Source organism: Atta cephalotes (assembly GCF_000143395.1).
Source record: "Atta cephalotes unplaced genomic scaffold scaffold00075, whole genome shotgun sequence".
Classification (NCBI taxonomy): domain Eukaryota; kingdom Metazoa; phylum Arthropoda; class Insecta; order Hymenoptera; family Formicidae; genus Atta; species Atta cephalotes.
In genome coordinates, this window is record NW_012130139.1 from 298,904 (window position 1) to 320,270 (window position 21,367).

Sequence of the window (21,367 nt, forward strand, 5' to 3'; positions counted from 1 at the left end):
TATATATATATATATATATATATATATATATACATATATACAAATTTATTATATAAATACCTTTCAAGAGAATATTTCCGTGAGACAATAATTAACAAATTTTAGTCTTTTTCTTTTCCACCTTTTCAGATTTTTGGCTCTAGTTTTACAGCTTCTTGCACCTGCAAAAATAATGCACAAAATATTCAAACAAGTTGTTCAATTTACTTATTATCCTCTGGAAAAACAGATTATATACTTGGTTATTTTTTCCCCTTTGTTTTCCTCTTTTCTTATCATTTTGTTTTTGGGTATATTATCACCGTCATTTATCTTTTTGTATCCAGTTTGATTATTATAAGAGGCTGAAACAACGTATATAAATAAATATAATAATTTAACAATGATCTGGTGGTTTTCCAGAACATATCTATATAATATTAGTTATTACTCACCACGTCTCTTTTTCAATTCTGTTACAAATTGTCTGTGAATTGGATTTTCATTATTCAATAAGGTTGAAAAGTATTCGTCTAAGTCTCTTTCATTTTCTATCTGCAGAATAAACCTAAAAAATTGATAACAATAATTAATATTATGCAAATATAGATTTTTATTATCCACTAAACTTACTGGGTCAGATCATCTGAAACTGGAAAATCCAATAATTCCGACAACTTCTCTTGCATCCATTTCTCCATGATTATCTTAAATGATGATAAATGAATGATAATTTTGGATAATTTTCAATACAATATATAACAATAAATATATCGAAAATATATACCATACAGATATGATTCGATGTGATCTTTCAATCATCATTCGATAAAAAATATGTTTGCATTTAGATAGTGCAGTATATACCGTATCTATCAGTGGCGTTGTATCGTTATTACGTCGTGCAATACATAAATGTTTTGTTGATAATACAGAAATGTATATTATTCATTATTGATAATGCAGTGGCTTAATTATAAGTTTTGCGAAATTAACTAAAGGTGTCAGATAAACTTGGATCAATTATATGCACTTGTTCCGTGTGTGCACTTGTCTAACCTCTTTAAAGTAGACTTAAACTTGAATATATTTGATTTTTCAAATAGCCAATTATTTACAGTGATGGGTAAGCAGAAACCGCACCGGCGAAAACTTCATAAAGAAAATCCCACTGGATTACAATCCGTTCAGGAGTTTGATAAGGAATTGAATGAGGAACTTGGGGAAGGAGATAGGGAAAAGATTTTGCATAACGTTTACAATGATGTGAGTAGTTTTATCGATGCAATATCAATTATGTTATTTAATAAAATTATGTTAATGAAATTGATAAGAATTAACAAGATATATTAAAAAGGTTTGTCTCTTAATATTTTTTTCTCTATCTAGATACAGTCGTGTAATCTCGAAGAAAAATTATCTGCTCTGCAAATATTGGCCTCGATGTCTTGTGACTCTTCTATGGTGAAACATATCGCTAAAGATGGAATTGCAAAAATAATTGGTCCATTGTTATTAGATCATAATACCGCTATACAAATGAATACTGCACATACCTTACGGGAAATTGCTGAAAATGGTAGAGAGGAAGTGTGCAATGATCTAGTCAAAGATGATATTATAACTCCTCTCGCTGTATTATTGAGACAGGTATAAAATATTTATATTGTTTCATATATATTATAATATCTAGTAGTAATAGTAATAATAGAAGAGATGAGTAAGACTATATCGGTTCCTGTATGTCTGAATCTAGTCAGAGTCATTTAAAGAGTTCCTTTAACTTCCATTAAGGTCTATGTCACATTAAGTATCTCAGGGGCTGAAGAGTGTGAATTAGAGATTAGACTTCAACGGATTAAATAATTAATTTTAATCCGTTTCGATCTGATTGGTTGAATTCTATAATTTTCAATTCCTAATCCTCATTCTTTAATGAATAGTATGATAAACTTCAATACGGATTATGAAAATTTTCCTCATATATATATATAAGATGCGGGACTTGAACTCGTGATCTGCTAGTTATGAGTTTGTCGCTCTCACATGGAGCCATATGACATCCCATATAATATCTCTATATATAACGTATATCTTAATACATAAAATGAATTGAAATTGATTATAACAATTTGTAACAATATATTTAAAAATTAAATAAATTTTTTATCTGTAGTACTATTCAGATTGGATACCAGAAGAAAATAGAGACAAAAAAGTGACTTTTGTTCAAGCAGTTAGTTTATTACGGATATTATGCGCAAATAATGAGAGTGCAATTAAGCGTGTTAATGACGAAGATTTGGTATCACTTTTAATAAAGTTTTTAAATATTGACGTTTATGGATCAGAGATTGTCACGATCGTTACACAATCCCTGATTTGCTTGTCTGATGAGAATGACGCCGCCATTAATAAAATTAAACAGAATGAGTTACTTTTGTCTAGTTTATTGGATTTAAAAGCAGACGATAAGATCGCTTCCAACATATTGTTCCTGAAAACTTGTGTAGCTGATGTATTAATCAATATCAGTAATTATACTGATAACAACCAGATACATGTTTTTCGTAAAGTGTTGTCGATACTATCTGATGTACTTGCAATTGATCATGGACAAATTTTGTCTTGCTTAACGTCTATCCTACCACATGAAAGCAATGCTTCTTCGAACGACAAAAGAAAAAAGGTACAAGAAAATAAAAAGATATTGGAAATGCAAGAACAAGCTTTACAGATTTTAGCAAATTTATGTTTTGAATGTGAGGACAATGAAATCGATTCTGATACTGATGATTTTGAAACAATGGAGCTTGAGTCTGAATGTTTGGATGATGACTCTATGAATGAAGATTTGAAAATAACATCAACATTTCCAGTGGAGTTAGTTGAAGTCATAAACACTTGTAGCTTAATTGATAAAATTTGGAATAAGACTAAATTTGTGATAGATAAAAATAACCAGGAAATATTAGATCAAACTGATGAAGGAAAAGCTACATTGAAGCAATTTTACAACATTCAATACACAGCTTATTTATGTTTAAACAATTTATTACCCAATATAGAGGTTGATGTTTTTGGAGGAGTTGATAATTTATTTAGGTAGATTATTGTCAAATTCTTTGCATAATAATAAGCATTTCTTTTCTATTATAATTTTATTGGTTTTTATTAATTTTGGATATTCTGAATCCAGAAAATGGATAGATATTTCCACAGAGTTTAAGCAGATCATCAAGAAGGATGTTGAACTTGCAGAAGCAAGTACTGCTGCCATGAGAGCTATTCTTCAACGTTTAATTCAAGAACAAGCGAATGTCGTCGAATTAAATCAGTTAACTTGTAACGATATTCAGCTAATGTTAAATGACTTACAACAATGTGTCAGTATAAATGTTCGCATCAATATGATAAGAATGCTCTGCAATTTAGTACAGATTATGTTGAATAAAAATAATTCACAAGATTCCAAGAATTACGAAGCGATAAAGGTAACTATTTTTGTGTTTCTTTGGATTTTCTATCCAAGTATATCAATTATTTATTTCCGATAGCTTGTTTCCACATTCTTATTAGACACCTCTAAAACTGAAACTAGAGTGTGGGTTATAGCAGAATGTATAGATGCATTAATGGATATATATGCAGAAGATGAGACTGACCATTTAGCAGCAGATATCAAATTAGTCCCGAGATTGTTATCCATAATGCCACATTTCAAAAGCAAAGTACATATTATTTTACAAATGCATATTATTTCTTATTTATTATATCAAATATTTAATATATTGATTTTTTTTATATAATTATTTTACAGATGCATCAGCAGAAAAAACATTTACAAGATGGCACGGTAGTAGTATCGACTGTAAACGCAAATCTAATGAGATTTATAAAATATAAACAGAAGCGAATAGGAATTAAAAATAAACGTTGTTAAACGTCATTTTTATTCGATTTCTTCGAATTACAAAAATATGAACGAAAATATTTTTATAATAAATAATTTGCGACATATTTTTTGAAAAGCAAGAAATGTATTTTTGCTCTTATCACTTCCTATTTTCTGCGTACTTTTATAAATTTTAGATTTAAAGTAGGATTATATATTTTTATCACAAGATAGTTCTATGACAATTTATGCTTTATTTTATATTAATAAATAATGAAAGTAATAGTTAAATATTACAGTAAAATATCAGAAATGAAGTAATACATAAATGACAATACATAATTATCATTGTAATTATGTAATGTAATAGAAATGCTAGATTCTCTCTGCAGCAAATATTTTTGCAGAAAAGTATATTCGACGCGTTAGTATGAAATCATTGCACTCTAATAAAAAAACGAAAACACATAATATAGAATGTACTTACAGTCTTTGAATAATAGTTCATATAAAATACAATAGATTTTCGAAATTCCTAAACACAATCATGCTTTCAATAGAAATCACGGAAACAACAAAATTTTATTAGGAAGATATGGACTAAAAGTGTGATCTAAAGATATGGACGAAACTTAAAAATTTTAGAAGGATTTTCCTCTCTTATCATCATCTTTTAAGCTTTTACTTTCATCTTTTGATCTAGATTCAGTTGTGTCTCTTAGACTAAGCGCACTGTGTCTTCTGGGTTTCGGTATGGGATTTATTTCATCCAAGAGCTCGGGTTTATGCCTGATCGGTTCGGAGATGTGTAGTTCGATCACCTTTACTGGGTCACGAGACGCTGCGATTGGTATTGGTGCATCCGTTAATCTGACCAAGTGTATATCCTTTTGCTCACGTGGTAATTTCTTAAATTCCAACTTAATTGGACCAGATGGTCCGTCTACCATATTTTCGAAAAAGTGCCGACGATTTGCTTCGATAGATAATCTAGTATTCGTTACCGAATCATCGTAACATGTATCATCGATATCTTCTTGTTCTTTAGATGCGTTTTTATTTTCTAATGCTTTAATCTGCTTTTCAATTTTTTCAATTTCTTCTTTTACGGAAAAACTGTCGCTTCGTGATAACGTGCTAGATGAATCTTTTTTTCTCAGACAAACTTCATCAGATTTTTGTTCAACATCCTTGATAATTTCGATTTTTTCCTGAGATGTTCTCCTATATTCTACATCTACGGAATCTTTTTCGATAGGCAATGATATTTCGTCAGCAATGATATTTGTATCCTCCTTATTTGATTTCTCAGTTATTCTCGTTTCAGATTCAGTTTTCTCTGATCTTTCATTAGAGTTAGACATTATTTTTTCCTTTGAAGAATCCTCCCTTTCTTTCTTCTCATATTCGTAGTCTTTAGAAATATCACATGTTTCATTTTTCCTATCATTATTATTCAAAGTGTCGTCAGTCATGTTCTCCGTAATTTTCGGATGTAATTCGGTTTGCTTTTCTTTTTTTCGCGGCGATGTATCGCTCAATTCTTCATAATTTTTCATTTCATCGTTATTTTTTGTGATCCTGGTAATATCGATCGGCTCGGTTATTCGGAGTTCAAGTTTACTCGTTTCTGATATGAATTCTGTTTTATTGGCTTCCGCTGCAGATTGATAACCTTCCTGCGAAAACATAATTATTACATAAATATTGTATTTATTACGATCATTTATTAAATATCATCCACATAATTATACCAGAGGGGTATCCAAATGTTCCTTCTGTTTTGGCGGCTGCGGTGCTCTCCGTTTTTTGCGACCGTACGCACTTGTCGTACTGGTAACGGATATACAGCTGTTGATGGATAAATTCGATTTTCTCACAGCGTCCTGATTGAATCTCTTAAAAACATAATCCTCGGGCATATTTTCATTCTCATCTCTCAAGCTAATGTTAGCGGATCGATTGATCGAATCTTCCTCAGCATCCAATGTGGTTCCATTCAATCTTTGTGATGATCTATTGCCGAATCTTCGCCTGGAAAAAAAATTGCGAATATTGTAAAAGCAAAATTTTTTTATCTCGAGTAAAAATAGGTATTTGTTTTTGTATTTAACGTTTTATAACAAGGAATTATTTTACATATTATCGAAAAGGATTATTTTATCGTTTAATATTTAAACTGCAACTAAAGTTTCGAACTATTGCAACTATCAGAATATCTATAAAAAATAAAAAAAATAATATATATATATATAGAGAGAGATATAAAAATAAAATATATATATATATATATATAGAGGAGCTTACATTGGCGGAATTGGGATTTCTTCCGATTTATCGTGAAAATTAACACTACCATTTTGTTTGGATTGCTTATTTTCGAAATCCAAAGATGGTATCTTGTCCGTCGGTCTTGGGCTCACCTGTCCAAATCTGGAAAAAAAATATTGAAAATTTAATTTTGTTCATAAAAGAAATATTTCTTCGGATACATCTTTTAAATTTAGATATCATAAAATTATTCCATTATTCTATTCTAAAAAATCATGGATCAACAGAGATTCAAATATAGCTACAGTCTTTAATCGTGCAAAGTTTACCTTCTGGCTGGTGGTTTCGGAGTGAGATCGACGCTCATGATAGAAGTTGTAGTATTTTGAGGATTCACATCATAAATCCTAGCAGGATCCCCGTTTACCGTTAAATTCGAGCTATATCTCGAGGTATTATCGTCGAAAGTGTATTTCCTTCTTCTTGTCAAAGTTCCTAAGGCTTCATCAAATTCCTGTTGATCTTTAGACAATCGCGAAGATATTGTCGGTTTGCTGTCGTAAGGCTCTCTTTTGTACGTAGTCGAAACTACAATATGTGGTAAGTTGCATTTTATTTTACAAGTTTATTATTAATTATAATTATATTAAATTAAATATATGAATAGGAATATATAATTGTGAAATAAATCAAATCCCTTAAAAATGTACATTTAAAACAGTTTGGAAAATAAATTCCGCATTTATTATTAAAATCATACACTTTCTAACGCATTAATTAATTTAAATATTTTTATCTTGTAATTTAAATGAGCGTTTTGTAAGTTTAATTCAAATAGACAAACCTGTTGTAATCGTCGATCTCTTTTCCGATTCTGAAGTTTCTTTTCGTTTTCCGAACAAACCATTCCTAAACATAAGAATCGATATTGAATTGATTATCATATTAACTATATTATTACTTTATTAAATTATAACAGAAAAAAAGAAAAATGGATGATATTTAAATTACCTACATTAAGATTACGTTACATGCTAAAATTATAATTACTTAATAAAATTAAAATAATATATTATTTATTTAGAAACGCTCTGATTTTAAAGTAAGCGACAATAATAATCACGTTGTGCGTTTTGCGTCTTAACGGATCTATGCAGCATTTACGCACACGCGAAGATGATGAGATTGCGCGGTTTATCATTTGACATACTTGAGACATATGTTAGAAAATTTAACGTGCTACGTCACCAACTGTAAATTTTGTTCTGTAAATTTTCGTCGATTGTGTCGATTAAGGATCCAAGTCGGAATTGAATTACGACATTACTTTGCAAATTTAAAAATAATCATGAAATGTTCAAGGAATGTCGTGTATATCCAGTGATACTTGTTTCACAAACATATTCTTTTTATATCTATTCGATTTGAATGTCGAGCGAATGCCTTTAGCGAAAAATTCATATAAACATTATAAATTTATCGCGCAAAAACTAAAAAAAAAGAGGCAAATCTTTTAAAACGCCACGTATGTGATGAATGACAATGCCTTCCTATGCACATATGCAGTTAAAAACATTGATTATGTTCATGACGTTCATTCCACTAATATCTCTAATCACTTCCACTTTGTCGACGATCACGGCAGATAATTTGAAGCACACTTATATTCGTTATTGTACGTACTTGCAATGCGTGTTAATTCAACTTTCGATTCAATAACGCAGATGTTCGCAGCGCAAATTCTTTGGTTTCTTCGCGCAGCTCTGATTAGTTTGATTATTCTGATTGCTAATCAGACTGGAACTTAATTTAATTTTGACGAAAGTATTTTGTTAATCACGTAAATAATGCGAAAGTGCGAGAAATGATTTGCTGAAAAAATGTACCATAACTCTTTTATTGTAGTACTGTGTATTATATTTCATAATATATCGAGACGCTGTTATTCATTCATAATATTAAATATATAAAAATTATAAATAAAAATTTCACGCTATCACTGTATATATTTTATTAGCGCTTCACAAAGAAATTGTATGACTAAGAATATTATTTTATTTGAAAATATATTCACCAAGTCGATTTGATCGAGAAGCTGTTTGATCTTTTCTTTCGGCTTTTGCCGAACGTCCAGAATTTGTGCTTGGAATCTTTTGATGATTTACCCTCGTGATGCACTTGTGACTGAGAATTTGTCGTGTCATCGTTGAACGGATTCAGATGTTCCGGATAATCATAGATCGATACGCTAGGTCGTCTGGGCCTCGACGACGACGACGACGACATGGTTCATCCGTCAAATTTCGATCGTCAAGAAAGGTATTAAGCGAAATATCTTGGAAAGTTTCACATACAGGTCATCGATTTCTTGTCATAGCTACTGCCGCAATTCTGCAAGCTAATTTCATGAAAATAATCTATATTAAGAATTTGAATATTAAAAATCTTCATATACTTAATATATTAAGTATATGGCGTGCGAAAAAAATTTAAGAGACAAATTGTGTATAATTATAAAAATATTTAAAACAAAACATGCAGTAAAATTATAATTAAAATCAATTAAATAAATGTAATTAAGATAATATAATATTTCCCTGCTCAAATCATGCGAGAACGATGAAGTTTGTCAAAACATTCGCGATTAATTACTACATTGATGAATTATCGTCATCAGTTTGATGAGTGCTAAGCGATGGATGAGAGGAAAGCAATTTGGAGCGATATAATTGCTGGATATGCGTGCGTGTATTCATCGTTATGACAATTGCTCGGTTCAAATCGAGTGACCCGACCTATTAAATAATAGAACCGATAAATGGTCGATCAGTACCGCTGAGTGACAATGGATTAATTTGTTAACCCAATGACAATAAAAAGCTATAAACACTCTCGCGTCACGTTAACCCGGTTAACAAGACATCTTCTAACGTCTGCTGGATTACAATGTGTCATATCTTCTAACGTCTGCTGGATTACAATACGTAACTGTATGCATGTCGTTTGCATAATGTTGCTGTGTGCAAAGTGCGTCTCTCGTTTTTTCGATTGCATATAGCGCGATAGATTAATTTAATTTTTTCCCTACCGTCTTCAATCAAAAATACAACTTTTCTTCTTATTTTAATATACAGACACATACACGATTATAATATTTGAAAATTATGTATCATATTTCAATTCGTCAAGATTTTATGAATAATTTGCTTGAGTAATTTGAAGACTTTTTAAATAAAAAGGTTGATGTTTCGAAAATCTTGATGTTCTTCTTGGTAGGCTTTGTGACGCGAGGAACGCCGCGAATATGTACATACATCGGACTAAAATGCATCGCATGAATCGGCACGTACAAATAGTGTCTAACAAATGCAATTAGCTCAATTAGTTCACCGCGCTCGCGCTCCGTTTTGTTCAATTCGTGCACTGCATCGCGATTTGAAATTGTTCGATTGTGTGTAAGTTTCGAATACGATTCGTATATATTCTATTCTATTTTGCGACGAATGATGAGCAACGTACGACAAAATGCAAAACATGCTTGAAGGTTTTATGCTAATACTTGTCACACACTGATCACATTCACAAATGCAAAAGTCTTCGTATTATTATTAACAATATACAGATGCAGTAATACAGTAAGTAAAAAAAATATATTTTGCAAGATAAAGAAAAACGAAATATTAATCAATCGAACGTATTCTTTTTTTCAATTAAATTAATTATAGTGCCACATCTTTTTCTGCGCAAAAAGCTTAATATTGACGAACGATAAATCGCGTTGTAGAAAGTATTCTATTAAATTATACTTGTTTAAATAAATACGAATCTTGTTTTGGAATATATTAATCTAAGTGAACTTTTTATTATAAGATTTGTAATTATTCAATAGTGATTAGAATCGTCTCGTATGATCGTCTGGCGGGAGTCAGTTATACAAGGTGTCCCAGACCTTTCACCTTTGAATTCTCTTTAACTTAATTTGGAATTTGGAATTGACGTTTCCCTAGCAACAATATCAAGGAAGGTCATCATACATGAAATAATCATATAAAATTGTGCATAAAATTAAATATCTCGAGATATTTATAAAATTAATTTTATAAAATTAAATATCTCGAGATATTACGATCTTCTTTAATATTATTAATTAATATTGATTTGATTATTAATTAATATTAATTTGATATTAATTAATCTGCACATTTTGCGAATCTGTCTGTAAATAGAAACTATTTTAATTTAATAGAAAATAGAATTTCCATTATTTACATTTATTTCTATTAATTTAAAAATCATTAATTAATTTTTCAATCCTAAATTATGATAAAATCAACTTGAAAGTTGTCAGAAGATGGAATAAGGAGACGGGGATACCTTTATACATTTGTAGGAAGATTATTATTATGAACGTCGCAATCGATTAATCGCCGATTATGATGTAACTATATAATGCACAAGTTTCGCAATTCATCATAGCACGTGAGCGTTGAAAAAAGATCTCCTTGTATATCGAGTTAACACGCGTCGTTTTCCCGTTGCTTATGTACTGGCCGTTCTACAATGCAACATATAGTACATATCTGTGAGAAACGAATAGAGCATGTCGCTAACATAATAAGAAGGTACTAAAGAGTTGGAAGCTAGTTCCTTTTGCAAAAAAAATAAGTATGCGACATTTTTTTTGTGTGTGTTATTTGCCAAATACGTTTATTTCCGATAAATTGTATTCCGATTGTAATTTATCTGTACAGTATATTTCAGGACGCAACAAGTAAAATTATTTCAAAGATCTACCACTCAGCAAATTTGATTGTGCAAAGAGGAGATTTAATCTAATCTCTCACTGTTGACAAGAAGTATTTCGCTAATACAAGCAAATGCTCTCTCGCACGTGATTTAATCAGAGCATACGATGACGAGGAATCGATCGCTGATTTCGATAAAACTGCGAAAAGAAAGTATCTACCTGTCGGACACCATCTCGAAACTGAATAGCTAAAATAAATAGATAACAAAATGCTGGTATCCGCTGTATATTGACAAACGCAAGATAATTTTTTATGCACTGATAAGTTTATATTAAGTTTATATTAAGTTAGCAGCAAATTGTTATTTAGATTGTAATAACGAAATGGAATTGATGATTACGATCGACGTTCCGTTTAATTACCAGCTGTGTATAATTGATACGCGATGTCTAAGTTAAATTTGGCCGATGACTCATCGTGCAACTGAACTCGCATGGACGACAATGCAACTTATCTCTTTTTCATTGGTTCACTAGAATCATCGTGTTGGGATTAAAAGACACGTATAGAGACTTGGTGATAAATAAATATTCCGTAATGAATTTATCTCTTTGTTTAGCTCTTAGATGTTTTACTCAACCTTTTTCTGAATTTTTTCGACAATTTTTTCTTGGAAGTTAGCTTTAATATATAATTCTTATAATATATATATAAAATGTGAAATATATATGTATAATATAAAAAATATGTATATCTAATATATTCGAAAAATGAAATAATATTACAATATCGTCAATATACAATATTCTTGCTCGCAAGAATAAATTGAGAAAAGAATTTTATTTCTATGTATGGAAAAGAGATGCAAGACGATTAAATTTGACATGAATGAACATGAGTGTGCAATGTGCATCATACAGTCATCGGTGCAAGGTCCAAATGGCTAAGGAAAGTTCGAAAGGATTAAGAAAACTTGGAAAGTTTTATTAAAAGTGAGAAAAGTGATAATCATGTCTTGAGTGAAAACGCAGCGATTTTCTGGCTCCGATTCAGAAGTGCGGCCGTTCTATTTCACTAAAGATATTTTTAGATCTTGGGAAATTTAACGGGGAATTATGTCATGAACCCCACGATCGCTCTTTTCTCAAGAACATTACAGTTATCATACGTGTTTCCCAAATGACGTGTTTTTCTTTTGTTACAATAGATAAACTAATTACAGTCTTAGAAAAGCTACGTTCTGTATCTCTATTTATTACAACTCGCGAAACGGATTTGAAAAGTTGATGATAAAAGTAAAGGCACAATCGGAATACTTTCTCGAAGAAAAATCGATTTACCTATAGTTTCCATGAAACTGCTGTACTGCGAAATCGTATTTCTTGTATTGTTTATATCTAAAGACGTGCATTGATAATGTTATCTCTAAACGTCAATAAGATACTCAACGATTTTATTTATTTTTCTCTAAAGTTTTCTATCTATAAGTTGTATAATAAAATCGAAATAAATGTAATACAGATAGAGAAGCAGCTATTAATATTTCTTCATCGCTGATGCATATGCTATAAGACATGAATATGCATTTCGTGCTAAGCTATCATTAAGACAGCTACATCGATTGGTTTTGCCACAGGTTTCTAAAAAGTCGTAAAATTTGTTATCACATCGTTGCAATTTTTAATCAAAGTTAGCGTATAACTACCGATTCTTAAACCCCAGAGAGAAGCTTCAATAACGCGCGAGCCGTCCGAAAATAGAATCTCATTGTAACTTATAATCTCGATACAGGTCGTCGGAATCGGGAAAGTATTCGGAAATATCGCTCTTGATGGATTCCATCGCGTGAGCAGATATACATAGAATATAAGTCATTAATAATTTTATTACGAACAAGATAGGTCAAGGATTCGCATTATTTCATGGAGAACCAAAAGAAATAAAACTAACGAAACGCGTGTAATTCGCTTAAAAATTTGTGGAGTTTGTCGTTATTATCTCATTGGCAATTTTTAGGTATGACGATAACATAGTGACTTGCAACGATTATTATACGTTGTCGCATTTCTATCGCCAAGTCGCGCGAATCACTTTACCACGTTATCACAAACGTGAATTTATGCTAATATTAAGCCACAGGCGTGAATATATATATATTCGATTTTCGTGTCTCCAATAAGGCAACTCCAAATATCATCGGTATTTTATCCATTCTAAAAGCTCATTAGAATTTATTATACTTGGACCTGTATAAATGCGCCCAACATTTCGCAGGGCTGCAACTATCTGTAAAACGATTCATATCGTGTCAAAAAACGCGCGGCGTCAAAAGCAAAACGAAATAGAAATTTACATTTCGATATACGCGCTACTTGCGCGTTACCTATAATAAAAGATTCGATCTGTCTAAGTCATCGTACTTACATAAGTGTGCGTGTACGCTGATCGTACGAGTGCTCGAATTCTTGCAAGAGGCGATTTAACAAAGCATGAAAGCACTTTCACGTAACTCCTCAATCACGATTGAGTGAAAGACACACGGGGACGTAAATCAAAGTTCAACAACGTGCGAAACTGTGAATGGACGAATAATACAAATTCCCTCCTATTAGTACGAGCCACGCCGGCCAACTGCGGTGAGTGAGTTTAGTGAGTGCGGCTTGTACTGTACGGCTATCTGCGACTGATGTGGGCAACACATCGCGATGACATTCGGGAATCTTCGATCATTTTCGCATACACATGAATTTCGCGCCGCGCTCAATGCTGAGATCAGATTGGTCGATCGTATACTCAGCGCGAAAAATTTGAATCATAAATTTTAAGCACCAACTATCTTTAGATTCTTATTCCTACGAGAGTTATTATTAAGATTAAACGTTTACGTTAATTTTTTGTCAACTAGCGTTTTGTCATGCTACCTTTATGTATAATCTTTTTATCAATAAATAAATGTAATATATAATAAATAAATTTTTTTAAAAATTGTCAATCAGTAAAAAAAAGTTTACAGCAAATTATGAAAACATTAGTATTACATAAGTGAAAGTATTTTATTTATAAATTTGTGGAGAACTTTAGATTTCTGGAGGGGGGGGGGGGGAAATATTTGGCCAATAAAGAATGAATGAGTATAATTAAAAAATTGGAAATGTGAAAATTTCTATCAAATATTCGCTTAATAAATCGCAATGTTACCGATGCTGACTAATGCTGACTGAATGCAAGCTCGTACATTTGCTAGGCGCAGGATGCATGTTTATCGCACAGGTAGGCGTTAGTGGAACTGGCTTGGAAAGTTGCATAAGAAAAGACAGCTTCTGAGTAAAAATGCACACAATTTTATATTGAGAAACTTCAAAGCATTTGCAAATTAAATCTAATAATTTTTCGTTCGATAAAATACTATCTAAATTTATTTGAGGGATACGGCCACAATAGCGGATCTAAAAACAGCAATAAATTCAACGATTTTTTTTTAGTATAAAAAAAATAATTTAATATAAAATCAAATTAAAGTACTGGTTAGTGCATATATTAAAGTCCATAAAAAATTTTTTTTGTATTTTTTGCATCCAAAATGACGGCGCTACCGATGATAGAAGCTAGTATGTACACTGAGAAAAAAAATATAGTTAATTTTAATGAATGTTTAGTTCAATACTGCCAACTAAACATTTACTTACAGTAAGTAAATATTTGTCCAATAAAAAAAAATGATTGTTAAATTAAATTAACATTTCTTGTATCGAATAAATATCTCTTTATATTTAATAAATATTTAGTTGGCAATATTCAACTAAAGTCAAGTAAATATAGCGTTGAATAAAAAATTTACGATAACGTGAATATATGTTGTCGCAAAGCTATTTTATCTATGATGTAAATACAGAAACGTGGAATTGCAGAAGTTAGAGTTTAATCTTTTTTCTTGATATTCTCTTCATGTCACGGTTATCGCAAAATAAGGCAGTGATTTCAATAAAAGCGATATCTGCATACCGAATGTATTTCGATCGATGACAACGTCGTGAGTGACACGAAGCGCTATAAGTAACGTATGATATGTTTTTCTATAGATAGGAACGCATCACTGAATAATACTTTGTAAATTTGTAATTAACAGCACGTATTTGAAAGAAACTTCAAATTTCAATTACTTTATTTTAACTTCATGATGTTTAATTCATTTCACAATTGCAAGAAACCTATTGTCAGATGCAAACGATTTATCCCATACTATATCGCGATTCAATTCTGTATTCTGTACTGATTACATCGTCAAACTGATAAGATAGTACTTATCGTGCAACTTTATTCAGTTCGTTCTTAATATTCGCGATAGACGTCTAAACTTTTTATAATTAATAGAATCTGAGGGGAAAAAATGTGAGGGAAACAAATTTTTTTACTAGTGCAATATTAGTGAATTTCGAAGAAATTCACAAAATAAATTCACAAAATAAAATATCGTTGCGTATCAGCGCCTTGAGATAGATCTTGTGTGAATCTTTTGAAATCATTAGACTTCTCTCTCTCCCTCTCTTTATTATTCTATAATTCAAGCATTGTGTATAAGCATAATGGAGCTGGCTTTCAAGAGCAATGAAACTCGCTATTGAAAATAATTATGAGATGATCTCGATGATACAAAAAGTTTACGGCAAAGGATCTTTTATCTTTCATCAGATTTCACCTTTGATGATTGATCTACTAGGATGGAATTGTTAATAAATAAAGAGAAGAAAATTATATTACATTCTTTATAAATTATTACACTAATTTTTATTACAATAAAGTATTTTAAATTCCTACACAAAGCTAATATTAATCAATAAAATAAGTTTTCATTCAATATGTTAAGAATATTTTATAAATCATATAATTTTTCTTTTGTTATCGAGAAATAATTGATAGAAATACGATTTCTTTATCACGTGCGTATAATTTTCTCAGTCGAATTACGAAGTGATTCGCGATACTTTAATAAAGCACTCTGGATGACCTATTTTCCCTGATTCAAGTATGCGATAGAACAAACGAATAATAACATTAGAAATATGAATAATAAAATTAGAAATGAATCGTAGTACGCGATTAAAGATATCTGCGCGAAGCTTTATAAAAAGTGCGACAATGAAATTGTTAACTCTAAAAGTGATTTGTTTAAATAAAGAATGTTTGTCTAAATATTTGCTAAATCGTATTAAAAAAGAAGGCTGTTACGTAAAATGCACAAACTTGAAAAGTGCATACATAAATTATAAAGATCGCGTAGAAAAACGCTATATTAAAAACGCGTAGCATTAATTCTTATATAACAATGGTCAGAAATTGAGATCCTTCTCTCGATGCGCGAATACGTGACTCCGTCGACATATATATATATATATATATATATATATATACATATATACATATGGTAATGGCTCGGTAACTATGCAAATTTAAGTGCAGGAAGATCCGTTTGTTAAACGCGATGAAGGCCTCGCCGTGTTAACCCACCCGATTTTTTTCGATTTTAGTGTCACATATAAGAGCATAAGAAAATCAATCGAACATCTGCATGATTTGCGCAAAACTTCATTCTTTCGATGACTTGTAGTAAAAATGACTTGTTAGTAAAAATGAAATTAAAATGTCCAATTTATTTTTTAAGTTTATTTTTTACGTTTTTCATTTCAACTTTTCACCATAATCATTTTACAATTAGTCACATATGAATATGTAAGGAAACAAATATAACTACGCATAATAGCTGTAGCATATATCGAAACAGCTAACCAAACTTAGATCTAAATGCATCCATAAATCGGAAAACGTTTTTGTAAAAATATTTAAATTGTTATAAAATCTGAAATAAATGTGCAATATAATTATAATGATATATAAAAAAGCAATTTTTTTCTATAATTTCACAAACTGTAATTTTTTTATGTGATATAAAAAAATAATATTGTCATATTGTTTTTCAATATTTGAATCAAAATTTGATTGGTTGCTTATTGCATTCACAGAAGAATTTAGAACCGATTTAGAACATGATCATGCGATCATGATTAGACAGATGCATTACGAAATAATACGAGAACTTAAATCCGAAATCTTTAAAATAAAAACTTTTTTTACTTGAGAATTTGTTGTGGGAGAAGTTAAAATATTAAAAATGCAAGAAATTAACAGTAATATGTTTTTGGAGAAACAACAAGAAGACATGATACTTAAGCAGGAAGATCAGGTGAAAGAAAAATCGGTAGAAGATAACATACAAGTAACTAAGAACGTAGAAGAGACTAAAAAAGACAAAGAAATAGATGAAAAAATCGCGATATTTTTGTATGAGAAAGATTTGAATGAAAATCTTATTGAGAAATTGATTGATACTGGTCTTACGGATGAATATATCAGGTTAGCTGGAATCGATATTTTAGATTTAGACATTCTTCATATTCAGAATTGAAATTTCAAGTCATCAAAATGTTGTAAAATAAATTTTATTATCGTACATTGTATTAATAAAATATATAAAATATTGAAAAGAATATATAAAATACTAAATATGATAAGTATATTAAAAAGAAATTGATGGCAAATTTTTCTATTTTCTTTTCCTAATTCTTTTTCAGACTTTTAAAAACTCTGAATTTAAGTGAGGACGACATCGACAATTTGCAAGATCTATGGCAAGCAAAAATTAAAGTCAATAAAAGCAAAGATTCTATTAGTAATTCTACATCTGACAATTTATCATCTGATAGTCTGCACGAACAATTGTCATCGAACAGCATCTATTTAAAAAGAGTCTTCAGCAAACCTTTGATCCAAGCTCTTTGTGAAATTATAACAAAGAAACCGGCCGATCCGGTGGAGTATCTAGGTCATTGGCTACTTCATTATAAAGTCAGTTAATTTTGAAATACAAAATTCTTTTGTTACAATATTAAATACTCGCAAAAAAGATACAAAAGATGGAATTTATTCATAAGTTGATACGAATATTTTAATGGAGTATATTAAGAATATTTAATACAGTGTAAGTTATAGATAAGAATATTTTCATAGAATTTTTTTTTATACAACAGTCACACAATATTATGTATTTTAGATTTGTGAGGAACGAGCTATACAGCAAAAGAATGCGAGCTTTCAATCGATAGGGAAAAATTGAAACTGAAAGTATGCTGAACAATCTATCTCAATCATATCTCATGAATTTTATCGTTAAATTACATTTAATTTTTATTTTGACAAATATAAAAAAATTTGTTTGTTTTGCAATAACAATAATATGAAGACAAAAATGCTGTTTTTAATAAACAAAAAGATAAAGAAGAAATGGCGAAAATTGGAATTATTTCAATTATGACAAATTATGAATCATTTGTTACATATTTATGAGTAGTTCAATTATAACAAAATATAAAAAATGGAAATAAAAAAAAATAATATATATATATATATATATGAAATATTCATACAACAAAGACAATTAATTAATAAAAATATAATTATATACATTATAACAAAATATGTAATTAAAAAAAAATAGAATTTATATATATGTGTGTATGCGTTTTTTATTTTTTTGTTCAATAAAAATTGAAAAAAGAGAATTTCTAAATTCACACCACACACACACACACACGCACACGTACACACACACACGTTAAATTATTGAATTAGTAGATAAATTTACTTACCGAAGTTTCGTCTGCTTCTTCATCATGTCAGAAACATGTAAAATGATTGAAGAACGCAATTATTGTTAACGCGCGATTATCTCATTGCAATATGACAAAATTCTAATTTATTATACGTACCTTTTATTACATACATATGTATGTAGATATACACATGCACTAATCTTCATATGATAAATAATTAAATTTTAATAGACACAAAATGAATTCGAATTCATTATATTTGAAAAATATTCAGCAAAGAGCGCAAAGAATGTTATTATGATACTAAATGTTCTTTAATAATGTTGCGCTATCTAACGGAAATTTTTAGTATCACTAAATTGTGTGAATGTAGCTATGTATAATAGGGAATTTTTTCCCTATTATAAATACGTATGTATACAATTTATATTTACCAACCTGTTTTCACATTCACTGGTCGTGTCTCTCAAAAAAATTATTTATCAGATTTTAATAATTGTTTATTATATACATGTTTGACATCTCAAGTTAATCGTTTTGATATCGAATGAATCATATAAATGTCTCATGTATATATTGTAACTGAAAATTCCTAATTTCAAACACGAAGGCATATACGATATGTTAAATATAACGAAAGGTTATTAATCTTCGAACAGCAAGTTTGACATTACAATGTTGACGTTCAGTTTAATGTGACATCATAATCGTATGACTAAGTGGGATATATATATATATATTCTTTTGTATTTTCTTATACGCACAAGTGAAGTATTGGGTGAATGATATTCCGAAAATTTACTCTAATTTGTTGCGTAAGTGTGTTTTATGTTCAGTAGTAGTTGAGCGTAAATTTTACTCCAAATGTCTACACAACGCCTTTTCCTCTTCGTCATATACAATTAGCTGTTATGTTGTTACTAGTGAGAGCAAAATGTAAAGTTTTTATTTACCCCAAAAACAATCTTATGTAGTTTTAAATTATAACTTATATTTTTTATCCAGTGATTTAAGATGATCGCATCAGAAGTTGGTTCGACAAACACAGAACCTGTCCATATCAGGATTACGAGTGAAAAAGCTCCTTTGATCAATGGCAGAAATATGCTTCAACGACTAAGCAATATTTTTAAGATCGGAAGGACGTCACATTCCGATGGAGATGGCTATGTCGAGTTTGGTACTCTTGGTATGGACAACACTCGTACATTGGGAACTTTTGCTGGTGTATTCAGCCCAGTTACACTGTCTATGTTCAGTGCCTTAGTTTTTATACGAATGGGTAAGCTGTTATTTATAAAAGTTTCATATCTAGAATATAAGTATCTGTTAATTATACTAATTAATGATTTTTACAGGATATATTGTGGGTAATGCAGGTTTGTTTGTAACATTAATTCAGTTCATCATAGCATATGGTATTTTATTATTCACAGTCGCATCTGTCTGTGCTATATCGACTAATGGCGCTGTAGAAGGTGGTGGCGCTTACTGTATCCTTTTTTTTTCTATTCTGAGCAATAATATCAGCTGCATATTATTTTCATTAAATAAACTCTATTCGTTCTACAGCTATCTATCTTTATTTATCCGACAGATAGATGAACTATGCCAGTTCATCATTTCAAGATAGCTTATCAGCAGATTCGTTTACTTTGCTTACATATTTGATATAATTATTATATAAGTTATGATAGTAGAGAAATTTATTTTTCTGTACATTATAAAATACTTTTAATTATAACAATGAAAGCATTAAGTTTAATAAAAAAATCAAAAATATTTTCCTATTAATTTACATGCAGTCATGATTAGTCGTACATTAGGACCTGAATTTGGCGGCTCTATTGGCACTCTCTTTTTCTTGGCCAATATAGTATCCAGTGCGCTTTGCATTTCTGGATGTGCTGAGGGTTTGGTTGAAAACTTTGGTCCGTCTGGTTATTTAAGCGGCAAAATTGGGCTCATCCCAGATGGTCGATGGTGGCGATTTTTATATTGTTCTATACTAAATACTGCCAATCTTGTAGTTTGTCTTATTGGAGCTGCAATGTTTGCAAAAACCAGTGTTGCAATTTTGGCAGTTGTCTGTATCTGTCTGGCTAGTGTTTTTATTAGTTTTTTGACTCAGGGTGCAATAGAGGTAAATAATTTTATGAGCTGAATATACAAAATATTTTGTTTATATATTTAACATTTTATTTGGCTGAATTTTTGATCAATAAATATTTATCGTACTTTTAGATATCAATACCAGATGCAAATACATTGGTACAAAATGTAACAGAACATGTAAATGGAAGTTACACGGGTCTTTTGTCTTCTACACTTTCAAACAATCTCTATTCGAATTATAGTGCTGATTACTCGAGCGGAGGAACAATGACGGATTTTGCAAGTGTCTTTGGTGTATTGTTTAGTGGTGTAACTGGGATAATGGCTGGAGCAAATATGAGCGGTAAATAAAACTTTTATTTTTATTTTTACATTTCATGTAATGTATTAATTTGACAATTAATAGGAGAGCTGAAAAATCCCGGTCGAAACATTCCACGTGGGACATTATCTGCAGTATTATTTACGTTTATTTGTTATATTTTACTATCTATACTGACGGCTGCTACTACTAGCCGTTTTTTACTGCAAAATAACTTTATGTACATGATGCCAATCAATATGTGGCCACCATTTGTCGCCGTTGGCATTCTCACTGCAACATTTAGCGCTGGTTTAAGCAATTTGATAGGTTCTAGCAGAGTATTGGAAGCATTGGCCAAAGACAATGTATTCGGTATGTAATCAATGACAAT

The 21,367-nt window shown here is 30.4% G+C and overlaps 4 protein-coding genes across 4 annotated transcripts in view; 2 read left to right on the forward strand and 2 right to left on the reverse strand.

Annotated features, from left to right (window-relative positions):
* Nucleotides 1-680, reverse strand: part of LOC105624240 (activating signal cointegrator 1) — a 9,774-nt gene extending 9,094 nt beyond the window's left edge. The window contains 6 exon segments of the mRNA XM_012205599.1: nucleotides 61-133; nucleotides 135-161; nucleotides 239-288; nucleotides 291-344; nucleotides 435-547; nucleotides 613-680. Of these exon segments, the coding sequence (XP_012060989.1) occupies nucleotides 61-133; nucleotides 135-161; nucleotides 239-288; nucleotides 291-344; nucleotides 435-547; nucleotides 613-680 (385 nt within the window).
* A 421-nt stretch (nucleotides 681-1,101) lies between these two features.
* Nucleotides 1,102-3,922, forward strand: LOC105624241 (HEAT repeat-containing protein 3). The gene is made up of 6 exons (XM_012205600.1): nucleotides 1,102-1,245; nucleotides 1,369-1,629; nucleotides 2,156-3,084; nucleotides 3,179-3,473; nucleotides 3,537-3,710; nucleotides 3,800-3,922. Exons 1-6 carry the CDS (start codon nucleotides 1,102-1,104, stop codon nucleotides 3,920-3,922), a joined length of 1,926 nt encoding a protein of 641 aa, XP_012060990.1.
* Nucleotides 3,923-4,114: 192 nt separating this feature from the next.
* Nucleotides 4,115-8,431, reverse strand: LOC105624302. Its single transcript, XM_012205661.1, has 6 exons — nucleotides 8,220-8,431; nucleotides 6,990-7,054; nucleotides 6,475-6,733; nucleotides 6,182-6,307; nucleotides 5,629-5,908; nucleotides 4,115-5,553 (listed from the first exon to the last, which is right to left on the reverse strand). The coding sequence occupies exons 1-6, from the start codon at nucleotides 8,429-8,431 to the stop codon at nucleotides 4,516-4,518; spliced, it is 1,980 nt and encodes a 659-aa protein (XP_012061051.1). The 3' UTR covers nucleotides 4,115-4,515.
* An 11,140-nt stretch (nucleotides 8,432-19,571) lies between these two features.
* Nucleotides 19,572-21,367, forward strand: part of LOC105624303 (solute carrier family 12 member 9) — a 4,260-nt gene continuing 2,464 nt past the window's right edge. The window contains exons 1-5 of the mRNA XM_012205662.1: nucleotides 19,572-19,839; nucleotides 19,916-20,050; nucleotides 20,363-20,700; nucleotides 20,802-21,015; nucleotides 21,079-21,352. Coding sequence (XP_012061052.1) covers nucleotides 19,572-19,839; nucleotides 19,916-20,050; nucleotides 20,363-20,700; nucleotides 20,802-21,015; nucleotides 21,079-21,352 — 1,229 coding nt within the window. The remainder of the gene's footprint in view (nucleotides 19,840-19,915; nucleotides 20,051-20,362; nucleotides 20,701-20,801; nucleotides 21,016-21,078; nucleotides 21,353-21,367) is intronic.